The sequence below is a fragment of the Colobus angolensis genome, unplaced genomic scaffold (assembly GCF_000951035.1).
Source record: "Colobus angolensis palliatus isolate OR3802 unplaced genomic scaffold, Cang.pa_1.0 Scaffold130, whole genome shotgun sequence".
NCBI classification, from domain to species: Eukaryota; Metazoa; Chordata; class Mammalia; order Primates; family Cercopithecidae; genus Colobus; species Colobus angolensis.
In genome coordinates this window covers 1073314-1085874 of record NW_012114253.1, presented here as the reverse complement: position 1 = coordinate 1085874, position 12561 = coordinate 1073314, and the positions used below count along the sequence as shown (strand labels likewise).

General features: G+C 50.5%; 1 protein-coding gene across 1 annotated transcript in view; it reads right to left on the bottom strand.

The window, feature by feature from the left end:
* Window positions 1-12561, bottom strand: part of ECE1 (endothelin converting enzyme 1) — an 89163-nt gene that overhangs the window by 7122 nt on the left and 69480 nt on the right. The window contains exons 15-19 of the mRNA XM_011933976.1: window positions 8341-8451; window positions 7550-7617; window positions 5319-5509; window positions 1942-2037; window positions 8-1290 (exon numbers count right to left, since the gene is read on the bottom strand). Of these exons, the coding sequence (XP_011789366.1) occupies window positions 1114-1290; window positions 1942-2037; window positions 5319-5509; window positions 7550-7617; window positions 8341-8451 (643 nt within the window). The 3' untranslated portion in view covers window positions 8-1113. The remainder of the gene's footprint in view (window positions 1-7; window positions 1291-1941; window positions 2038-5318; window positions 5510-7549; window positions 7618-8340; window positions 8452-12561) is intronic.

The window sequence follows — 12561 nt, the reverse complement described above, 5'->3', positions numbered from 1 at the left end:
CCTCGACCTCCCAAAGTGCTGGGATTACAGGAGTGAGCCACCATACCCGGCCTACTTTCTCTTTTCTCCTTTCCCTGGGGAAGAGGTTGGCCAGACAGACCCTGGTGTGGCTGGGATGGGGGACTGCTGCAGAGAGGTAATGGGCCCCTGAGATAGACATGGGACAGCCTGAAAAAGTGGGACCGAGAGGGGACACCTGTGGCCAGCAGTGTATCTCTGATAGAGTCTCACCCTGCAGGGCTCCTACAGTCTGGCTTCAGGGTGCTTGGTACCCCTAGATGATGTTTGAGGGTCCTGACCTGGCCTCATTCTGCCATAGCCATCAGTCCCCTGCTGTGGCTTTGGGGATCAGAACTTCCCTGCTAGGTCTTCCACTGTTGGACTCAGGGGACAGAGGCAGGCTAGTTGAAGGGGCAGTGCCCATGAGCTGGGACCTCCCAGAGCCGGCTCCTCCCTCTGCCTGGCCTCCACACCTCTACTGGTCTCCACGCCTCTGCAAGAGGTGACAGGAGCTGAAATCAGACATCCCAGGAGCCGAGGCAGCTGTCTGATTTGGAGACTTGCTCTGTGGCCCAGGGATCCCTGCCTCAGCCCAGCCCCACAGGGAGTGGGGAAGAAAGGGAGTAAATCAGTGGGGCTTCCCTTGTCCACAGGTTATTTAGAAAAACAGAACATAATAAATATACCAATTCTTTCCTTAAAAAAAAAGTGTTTAAATGCGTTTTTCCCTGAAGATTTCCAGTGTATTCCACAATGTTTAAAAAATAGTTTCCCCAAAAATATATCTTGAAAGCATTTGACACAGTGGTGTTTGTGGCGTATCTGGTGCTTGTCAGCATGGGGCCCAGGCCTGATGAGCCACCCACCCGACACCCGAATGCCCGCTGAAGGTGGCGCACGTGTGTGCCTGGATGTCCGGCTCTTCACAAGGGGTCAGATGGTGGGTTTTGTTGAGAGCCGACACCATGGGCTCGGTTCCAGCTGAAAACCCTCCAGTGCGGGGAAGCAGGGCCCCGGGTGGCCAAGCGGGCTGAGCAATGCCCTGGAGGCTGGACGGGGGGGCTCGTCCTCAGCCCCTTCCCCTCCTCCGTCTTGGCTCTCTCTGCTTCGTCCTTACCAGACTTCGCATTTGTGAGGCGGGTTCATGGGTGAGCCAGGTGAGCAGTGGAAGTGTTCTGAGAACTCCTTGGAATTGGAGAGGGAGCCGATGACCCGGAAGCGAGAGGGGCTGTGGGGGTCGGTGATGAGGCCTTCGTGGGAGCTCTCAGGTGTGCGGACGGAGCACCAGACCTTTGAAGGGACAACAGAGAGAGGCCAGGGTCACTGCGGGGCCCTGGGGTCTAATCTGGCATAATCTGGGGCATTTTTTTTTTTTTTTTTTGAGACAGAATCTTGCTATGTTGCCCAGGCTGGAGTGCAGTGGCATGAACTTAGTTCACTGCAACCTCTGCCTCCTGGGTTCAAGTGATTCTCATGCCTCAGCCTCCTGAGTAGCTGGGACTACAGGCAGCCACCGCCAGGTCTGGCTATTTTTTTTGTATTTTTTCATAGAGACAGGGTTTCACTATGTTGACCAGGCTGGTCTCAAACTCCTGACCTCAGGTGATCCGCTTGCCTCGGCTGCCCAAAGTGCTGCAGTTACAGGCATGGGCTGCCGTGCTTGGCTGGGCATCTTATGTTTAAGAAATCTCTAGAACCCTAGAACCAGAAGGGTCCTGAGTGATCAGCTCGTCCTCTCATTGACCAGATCCAGGAATCCCTTCACTGGTACTTTTGGCCCTTCTGTGCATCTCTCTAATGACAGGGCACATGTGCTGTGCATGGTCCAGTGACTTGGGAAGTCCTCAATCTGTGGGGAACTTGCCTTTCGGCTCTCTGGGCTCTTGAAACATCAAGATGGCAGAATGCCCCATGTGTGGCATGTTTTCCTAATGGACTCACCTGTGCAAAGCCCAGGAAGAAGAGCTGGTTATTGGTGAGGCCCAGGGTGGGCAGCGTCTGCTCAGCCCCGTTCTTCTTCACCCAGTTCTGGTAAGCCTGGGAGGAGAGAAAACCAAAGCTCAGGGGTTCCCATGGCAGGTGGTGAAGGAGGGGACTGGTATGGAAGTCTCAGGGAGCTCCCCCGTGTCAGGGCAGGTACTAGTTTCCGGGGATCTGGGCCTGGGCTCAGCCTAGGGGAGCCCTCTTCTTGATGTGCACTCATTTAGCCCTATGGCTTAAAATACCTGCTACGCACTGATGGCTCTCACATTTACACCTTCTGCTCCAGCCTCTTCCCTGATGTGTATATTTAACTGTGCCAGCTGGACAGTCAAGATGCATCTCAAACTTAACATGGTACAAACAGAATGGCAGCACGCGCACACACACACACACACTTTCCCCATCAGAGTCAAAGGTACCACCATCCATCATCTCAGGCCCCAAACCCAGAACGCTTCTTCAATTCTTCTCTTTCTCTCAGATCAAACACTGACCACTGCTCCGCTCCCGCTTCCCAGTGCTCTACCCTGTCTCTTGCCTGGACAACCTCACAACAGCTTTCTCATCAGTCTTCTGACTCAGGCTGATCAATTCCATTCCCCTCCTGGCAAAGCAACTTCAGTGAACCTTAGGAAGCAGGTGCTGGCAACCCTTCTCTGTGGACGGCCAGAGAGTGAGTACGTTGGGATTTGTGGGCTAACGGTCGCCATTGCAATGACTCAATTCTGCTACTACAGCATTAAGGTCAGCCACATGGCCGGGCGCGGTGGCTCACGCCTGTAATCCCAGCACTTTGGGAGGCTGAGGCGGGTGGATCACCTGAGGTCTGGAGTTTGAGACCAGCCTGGGCAACATGGTGAAATCCCATCTCTACTAAAAATACAAAAATTAGCCGAGGTGTGGTGGCGCGTGCCTGTAATCCCAGCTACTCGGAAGGCTGAGGCAGGAGAATCACTTGAACCCGGAAGGCAGAGGTTGCAGTAGCTGAGATCATGCCACTGCACTCCAGCCTGGGTGACAGAGTGAGACCCTGTCTCAAAAAAAATAAATTAAAAAAAAAAAAAAAAAAGCCACAGACATGGAAACAAATGGAGCCAGCTGTGACCCCAAGAAGCTTCATCTACAAAAGCAGCCTCACAGCTAGATTTGGCCCATGGGCTGTAGTTATACTGACTTGTTTTTGTTTTTAGTTTTTTTTTTTTTGGAGACAGGGTATCACTGTCGCCCAGGCTGAAGTGCATTGGCATAATCTTGGTTCTCTGCAACCTCCACCTCCCAGGCTCAAGCGATCCTCCCACCTCAGCCTCCTGAATAACTGGAATCACAGATGCATACCACCATGCTCAGCTAATTTTTTTGTATTTTTGGTAGAGACGGGGTTTCACCATGTTGCCCAGGCTGGTCTTTAAGTCGAGTCTGTAAGCCACCTACCTTGGCCTCCCAAAGTGCTGGGATTACAGGTGTGAGCCACGGCGCCCAGCTGACTCTTGTTTTGTTTTTATTTATTTATTTTTTTGAGACAGGGTCTCGGTCTCTCACTCTGTTACCCAGGCTGGAGTGCAGTAGCACAGTCTTGGCTCACTGCAACCTCTGCCTCCCGGGATTGATTCTCATGCCTCAGCCTCCCAAGTAGCTGGGATTACAGGCATGCGCCACCACACTTGGCTAATTTTTTTTTTTTGAGACGGAGTCTAGCTCTGTCGCCCAATATACATATTTTTGAGATGGAGTCTTGCTCTGTCACCCAGGCTGGAGTGCAATGGCGCCATCTTGGCTCACTGCAACCTCCGCCTCCAGGGTTCAAGCAATTCCCTGCTTTGGCCTCCTGAGTAGCTGGTATTATAGGCGCCTGCCACCACGGCTGGCTAATTTTTGTATTTTTAGTAGAGATGGGGTTTCACTATCTCAGGCAGGCTGGTCTTGAATTCCTGACATTGTAATCCACCCACCAAGGCCTCCCAAAGTGCTGGGATTACAGGTGTGAGCCACTGCGCCCAGCCGACCCCTGTTTTAAAGGATAAGTTGAGTCATGTCATTCCTCTATTTTAAAACCCTATTGTGTCTCTCTATCCACAAAACCCAAGCTCCTTCCTCAGCCACAGCCGACAGAAGCCCAGAGTGGTCTGGTCCCTGCATTCCCGGCACTCTGCCCCGCCCGTCTTCCCGTCCTTGGACGTGCCAGGCTTGTGTCTAGTTCGTGGCCTCTGCACTTGCTCTTCCTTTTGCTGAGACCATTTTCCCCAGCTTTTCCCAGGCTCTTCCTCATCATGTAGGTCTCAATGCAAATGTCATAACCCCAGAGAAGGCCTGCCGTGGCCAGCATCCCCCCGTTATTCCTCTTACCCCGTTATTGCTCATTACTTCGCCCCAGTTTATATTCGTCGCCTTATCAACAGCTGACATTATCTTACAGATATATTATGTATTTATTTGCCTTTCTTCCCCTTCCAGCCTCCACTAAGGTATAAGCTTTTTGAGAGCAGGATGAGCTTCAAACACAGCCCCTGCTGGGTAGATTCTCAATACCTTTCATTGACTTGTGGACTTTAAGCAACCTAATATCCAGTATTTCTGGGCTGAGTTTGCTTATCTGCAAAATGGGGATTATAATACCTAACAGCAAAGCTGCTAGGAATACTCCAAGCCTGGCACTTAAGAAGGCTCAATAAATGACAGCTCTATGGATTTCTGCTCTTACTGCCGCGGTTGGGAGGAAGCCCTGTCTTAATCTCTCTGACAGACACCTACTGTTTTTCTCTCGTGGCCTCTGTTACCTCTCCCATCTGACTCAGGGAGCATCTCTGAGTATCTCTCTGGGTCAGCCTGTGTCGAAATCATCTTGCTTTATCTTCCCAACAACCCAATAATGCAGGTAGTAGCCTCAGAGCCAAGTCAAGTGAGGCTCAAGGAGGTTCAGTAACTTACTCCAGAACCAGGACTTGAACCCAGAACTGGCTCCACGACTAGTGTCCCTTGCCTTGGCTGCTTAGTCCCCAGGGGCCTCCCAGACCCACAGCTGGCTAACTTGGTGGTGGCCTCCCCTGCAAAGGTGAGAACAGGCAGGCTCTTCAGGCGGATCCAGCCTGAGCCCCTTCCTGTGTCTCTGTCAGGCCAGACTCAGAAAGCACAAAGCCGCCTGGTGCCAAGCCCTGTGGCGGGGGCCTCCACAGTCACCCTCACGATTGGTCCTCACCACCCCCCATTTCGCAGAAGAGGAAACAGAAGCTCGCACGGCTGCTGCGCCTGCCCCGGTTGTCCATGATGATCCTCTACGGACAGGCATCTGGATGGAGCCAGCGCTGGGCCCAGGAGTGTGTGGGGAGCGGGGCTCTCACCCGATAGGCCGCCTTGAGGCCCCCGTTATCGGCGATGTTCTCCCCCAGGGTGTGCCGCCCGTTCACTGGCTCCCCGTTCACGCTGTAGTTGCTGTACTGTTCAACCATGCACTCGGTCTGACGCTTGAAGGCCTCCACGGACGAGTTCTTCCACCACGGTCGGAGGTTCCCATCCTTGTCATACTCCCGTCCTGTGGGTCAGAGGGAGGCATCATGTCAAGGGAGGGAGTGGCAGAGCGGGCACCTGCTACTCCTCCCTGCTCCTGGTGAGAAGTGGTTCATCCGTCCACCCCCGTCCTCCAGCCAGCATGGGGAGACGAGGTCCCTGTGAGTGCCGAGGGACATGGATGGGGAGGCCGGTCAGAGGCGGGAGAGGATGGAGGAGAGAGATCCAGGGAAAGCCCCAGCGTGGCCCGAGGCTCAGTGGGGCTTGCCTTGTTTTCTTTTTCTTTTTTTTTGAGACAGAGTCTCACTCTGCCACCCAGGCTGGAGTGCAATGGCGCAATCTCAGCTCATTGCAACCTCTGCCTCCTGGGTTCAAGTGATTCTCATGCCTCAGCCTCCGGAGTAGCTAGGATTACAGGCATGTGCCATCATGTCTAGCTGATTTCTGTGTGTTTTTTTTTAGTAGAGACAGGGGAGTCTCACCACGTTGGCCAGGCTGGTCTGGAACTCCTGACCTCAAGTGATCTGCCTGCCTCGGCCTCCCAAAGTGCTGGGATTACAGGTGTGAGTCACTGCGCCTGGCCTATTTTCAACACTGCCTAAGGGTGCCTGACCCTGAGTAACAGATGCCTAGGAAGAGGCAGATGGAGCCAGCCGACTTAGGATCACAAGACAGGCCCAGGCCACCCAGGTCTCTGCCTCTTCCATCTCTGCCTGGGAGTCCCTAAGGTAGGAGGCAATGAGAAGGATTTTGGAGATTAGTTGGGGAGGAGGGACTGACTTCAACGCCCCTGATTGCAGGTGAGTGGTGGAGAAATGTCCACTCCCTGCTAAACCTAATAGGAACCCCAAGTGCCGGACAACTTCCACGAGCAGGGCACCTCCCTACACACTTCACAGTCCTCCCAATCACCACGGGAGGGTGGAACCATCACGCTCCGTTTACAGACAAGACATGGGGGCCTGGAGAAATGACAGCACTTGCTAAACTTCATATAATCAGCAGGTGGCAGAGCAAGGATTTGAACCCAGATCCTTCTGTCTCCAAAGCTAAGACCCTTAGAAGTGAAGGGTGCAGAGTCTGTAATCCCAGCACTTTGGGAGGCTGAGACGGGTGGATTATGAGGTCAGGAGATGGAGACCATCCTGGCTAACACGGTGAAACCCCGTCTCTACTAAAAATACATAAATTAGCCGGGCGAGGTGGCAGGTACCTGTAGTCCCAGCTACTCGGGAGGCTGAGGCAGAAGAACGGTGAGAACCCAGGAGGCGGAGGTTGCAGTGAGCCGAGATCACACCACTGCACTCCAGCCTGGGCGACAAAGCGAGACTCCATCTCAAAAAAACAATAATAATAAATAAATAAAATAAAACAGAAGTGAAGGGTGCAGAAAGCAGAGGCAGTGGGGCCTGGAAGATGACTGGCCCAGTCTGAAGGGGCCCAAGGAACCTGTACCAGGTAGTGGTGTGATCATAATCAGAGTTCACTGTAGCCTCAAACTCCTGGGCTCAAGTGAGCCTCCTACCTCAGCCTCCCAAGTAGCTAGGACTATTAAAATTTTGCCACCACGCCTGGCTAAATTTTTACTACTTTCTTAGTAAAAATTTTTACTTCTTAGTAAATACATTTTATTTTATTTTATTTTATTGAGAGGGAGTCTCACTCTGTCACCCAGCCTGGAGTGCCGTGGCACAATCTCAGCTCACTGCAACCTCTGCCTCCCAGATTCAAATGATTCTCCTGCCTCAGCCTCCTGAGTAGCTGGGATTACAGGCACCAGCCACCACGCCCAGGTAATTTTTGTAGTTTTAGTAGAGACGGGGTTTCGCCATGTTGGCCAGGCTGGTCTCAAACTCCTGACCTCAGGTGATCTGCCTGCCTTGGCCTCCCACAGCTCTGGGATTACAGGCATGAGCCACCATGCCCAGCCTAATTTTTTTTTTAGTAGAGATGGAGGTCCTGCTATGTTGCCCGGGCTGGTCTCAAACTCCTACCCTCAAGCAATTCTCCTCTTAAAGCACTGAGATTACAGGCATGAGCCATCGTGCCCAGCTGGAATTCGTACCTTGATCATCAAAAGCATGAGTCAGTTCATGGCCCACGACGACACCGATGCCACCAAAGTTTAAGGCCCTGGAGGGAAGGACACAAAGGTGGAGGTGATGCTTTGACAGGAGGGCCTCTCACTCTTGCCCAGGTATGGGAACCTCACTTCCTGGGCTTGGAGACATAACAAAATTCCACAGGGCTCTGTGTGGATAACGGTGTGGTCATGGTCTGAGTCTCCAGCGAGGCCCGTGAAGCCTGACAGAGGCTGGGCACAGTCTGTGTGGTCGGTTGTGCCCACTGGGCACCACGCACTGTGCCAGATGCTCTACAGACCGAACTGTCCTCTTCAGTCATTGCAAAAGAGTTAGCAATGGTCACCACTGACCAGCTCTATTCATGAGTAGGCCAAGGCTGGGAATGGGTCAACTGCTTTGCCCAAGGGCCACACAGTCATCAAATAGCAGACATGGGATTCAAACAGAGACAGCAGCCTTAACCCTCCCCACTGCCCAGCTCTGACTGTGCTATAACATTGTCAGGGGGGCGCTTCCCTTAGGTAGGGCTCTTGATTCCATGAGATGCTCCCAGTAGCCCACTGTGCAGGGCTTCCAGATATCACTGGAGGGAAGGAAAGTGGGTGAGGATGTTGCTTCCTCTGCAACATCTCTGACCGCCCAAGCCACCTGGACCACTGGGGCAAAGATCACACGGTGAGACTGGCTTGGTCATATGGACCATAGGACTGGGCTGGGGGTTCACTGAGGGCTGGGGAAAAGAATTGGGGTAGGGGCCCCAGAGGCAGCCTACTTGGGTGAGGAACGCGTGTAGAATGGCGCCTGCAGGATCCCGGCCGGAAACACAATCTCATTCTTGGTGGGTGAGTAGTAGGCGTTCACCATGGGCGGGGTCATGCTCCACCTACAAGCAACACACGCGCGGTAGGCCTCAGCACAGGGCGGGAGGCAGATGGGGACAGCCTGCCTGGAGTGCTGCTTAGGGATCGGGATCAAGGGCGTTAAAAATGCAGACTCTCCTTGACCCCAGGCCCAAGTGCACATAAGTACAAGGACATCTACAGAAGGACTGTTTCTTTTGAGACAGGGTCTAGTTCTGTCACCTAGGCTGGAATGAAGTTGTGTGATCATGGCTGACTGCAGCCTCAACTTCTGAGCCTCAAGCCATCCTCCTGCCTCGGACTCCCAAAGTGCTGGGATTACGGGTGTGAGCCATTGTGCCTGGGTGCAGGACTGTTTTTTAGGAGAAAACTAGAAAACACCTGACTGTCTATAAATAAGGAATCAGTTAATTAATGATGTCACATCATATGGTGGAATACTGAGGTTCTTACAAAGAGCAGGAAGGGCCATTAGATTTTGAAATGTCAGTGCACAGTGGCTCATGCTTGTAATCCCAGGACTTTGGGAGGCTGAGGTGGGTGGATCACTTGAGGCCAGAAGTTTAGGACCAGCCTGGCCAACAGGGCAAAACCCCGTCTCTACTAAAAATACAAAAAAATTAGCCAGGCGCGATGGCGCATACTTGTAATCCCAGCTATGTGGGTGGCTGAGGCATGAGAATCGCTTAAACCCAGGAGGCGGAGGTTGCAGTGAGCTGCGATTGCGCCACTGTACTCCAACCTGGATGACAGAGAGAGAGACTGTCTCAAGAAAAAAAGAAAAAGAAAAAAGAAAAGAAAAGAAAAAGATTTTGAAAAATCACCATTGTCTAGGCTTGAAGAGTATCTATTAACAGTTTTCAAAGTGTGGTCTGTAGACACCTGGTGAGGAGGGTCCTCAAGACCCTTTTAGGGGATCCATGAAATCAAAACTATCTTATTTATTTATTTATTTTTTGAGATAGAGTTTTGCTCTTGTCACCCAGGCTGGAGTGCAGTGGCACGACCTTGGCTCACCGCAACCTCCGCCTCCTGGGTTCAAGTGATTCTCCTGCCTCAGCCTCCCAAGTAGCTGAGATTACAGGCACCCACCACCACGTCTGGTTAATTTTTGTATTTTTAGTAGAGATGGGGTTTCACTGCATTGGCAAACTCAGGTGATCTGCCCGCCTTGGCCTCCCAAAGTGCTGGGATTACAGGCGTGAGCCACTGCACCCGGCTGAAATCAAAACTATTTTCATAATATTAAGATGTGATTTCCCTTTTCCATTGTGTCACTTGCATGGATGGTGCAAAAGCAACAGTAGGTAAAACTGCTGGAGCCTGACATGAATCAAGGAAGTTCTGGTGGTCACTGAGCCCCGAGTTCCTCATTAGCATGGGCTCACAGCCAAAATAAAAAGCCATTTAGCCATTTTCACTTAGAACATCCTTGATGAAGTAGCTTGCTTGCTTTCCCTCTCTCCCTCGCTCCCTTCCTTTCTTTCTTTCCTTTCTATTTATTTATTTTGAGGCAGAGTCTCACTCTGTCACCCACGTTGGAGTGCAGTGGTGTGACCTCAGCTCATTGCAACCTACACCTCCCAGGTTCAAGTGATTCTCCTGCCTTAGCTGGGATTACAGGTGTGCACCACCACCCATGGTTAACTTTTTTGTATTTTTAGCAGAGACAGGTTTTCGTCATGTTGTTCAGGCTGAACTCCTGGCCTCAAGTAACCCGCCCACCTTGGCCTCCCAAAGTGTTGGGATTACAGGCGTGAGCCACTGCACCCGGTCATAATGATTAATTTCATTACATCTCAACCCCTGAATACAAGACTTCTTTTTTTTTTCAAAGCGACAAGATCTTGTTGTGACACCCAGGTTAGAGTGCAGTGGCATGATCATGGCTCATTATAGTCTCGAACTCCTGGGCTCAAGCTGTCCTCCCACCTCAGCCTCTCAGGTAGCTGGGACTACAGGTACTCGTGACTATGCCTGACTAATTGTTTTTTTAATGTTATAGAGGTGGAGTCTTGCTGTGTTGCCCAGGCTGGTTTTGAACTCCTCAAGTGATCCTCCTGCCTCAGCCTCCTGAAGTGCTGGGATTGCAGGTTGAGCCACCGCACTTGGCAGAAGGCTTTTTCATATTCCATGTGACCAGTGGGAAATCCACATATAAAGCATTCTGCTTTTTGCATGGAACCCTATTGGTACTTTTAGGGTGACTGGTAAACTATGGAATTTCAGACTTGGATGTCTGGCAGACATTTTGTTTAAAATGAATAAAGTGAGCTTATCACCTCAAGGAAAACAACTCAAGCCATCTGTTGCCAATGATAAAAATATGAGATTTAAAAAAAAATGTTGAAGTTTCAGGCAAAAATTAAAATTTTGAAAAACTTATATTGGCCACCACAAGTTTGACACCTTACCAATAATAATTAAAGGCTTTGCTCACGAAGTCAGCAGTGATATTAACAAATGTGGATTTTTTTTGCTATTGTATAGTGAAAGTATCACCATTTGGAAGATCTGTAAAATTTAGTGAACCATTGTTTTCCAAATGACTAATGCATGTTACAAAATCACACCTGGGTAAAAGATCCATTCAAAGTACAGGACAGACCATTGGAATTTAGTGTAACGGAATATGAAAAGTTCATGGTGGCTCATGCCTATAATCCTAGCACTTTGGGAGGCTGAGGTAGGAGGATTGCTTGAGCCCAGGAATTTGAGAGCAGCCTGGGCAACATGGTGAAACTCCATCTCTACAAAAAATTACAAAAATTCCAGCCTGGGTGACATGGTGAAACCTGTCTCTACAAAAAACACAAAAATTAGCCAGATGTGGTGGTGCACACCTGTAATCCCAGCTACTCATGGGGCTAAGGCCTCACCTGAGCCTGGGAAGGTTGAGGCTGTTGTGAGCTGAGATTACGCACTCCAGCCTGGGTGATAAAGTGAAAATAAGAAAAAAGAAAAAAAAAAGTTCATGGATGTGGTTTCAGATTCCATACTGCAATTAACCTTTAAAAAATTATCACTTTTCAAGTTTTGGTGTAGTATCAGTAGAACGTACACAAGTACCAGAAAAGACTGTTAAAATATCCCTCATCCCTCCCTTTCCCTTGCCTCACACTAAATTCCTATGTGAGGCAAGAATTCTTTTTTTTTTTTGAAACAAAGTCTTGTTCTGTCACCCAGGCTGGGGTGCAGCTACAGTGCAGCTAGAGTGCAGTGGCGCGATCTCGGCTCACTGCAACCTCTGCCTCCCGGGTTCAAGCAATTCTCTGCCTCAGCCTCCTGAGTAGCTGGGACTACAGGTGCCTGCCACTACGCCCGGCTAAGTTTTTGTATTTTTAGTAGAGGTGGGGTTTCACCATCTTGGTCATGCTGGTCTCCAACTCCTGACCTCGTGATCCACCCACCTCGGCCTCCCAAAGTGTTGGGATTACAGGCGTGAGCCACTGCGCCTGGCCAAGAATTCTTTCTATATATCAAAACAACATATGGTAACAGATTGACTGCGGAATCAGATATGAGAATCTAGTTGTCTTTGATTAAGCCAGACATAAAGAAATTTGCACAAAGTAAAATGATACCTCTCTTCTCATTAATTTTTTGAAAATAGTTATTTTCCATGTAATTTTAATAAAAATCAGGGACAGGCGTGGTGGCAACGGCGCGATCTCGGCTCACCACAACCTCTGCCTCCCGGGTTCAAACGATTCTCCTGCCTCCTGAGTAACTGGGATTACAGGCATGTGCTACCATGCCTGGGTAATTTTGTATTTTTAGTAGAGACGGGGTTTCTCCATGCTGGTCAGGCTGGTCTTGAACTCCCGACCTCAGGTGATCCACGTGCCTTGGCCTCCCAAAGTGCTGGGATTACAGACATGAGCCACCACACTCCACAATAATTTTTTAAGAGTGTAGAAGGATCCTGAGACCAAAAAAGGTTTGAAAGTAATGGGATATAGTCATGAGGTATTTGGCATTTCAATGACTTCTCTGGTGCAGAGGGGAAGGGTGAGTAAGGAGTGCAGTGAGATGGATACCACATTTCCCCTAAGAGCTGAGACAGTCACTCTGCTTCCTCCAGGTGAGCCCCACAGCCATGGAAAGCTACTGAGAACTTTATTTATTTTGAG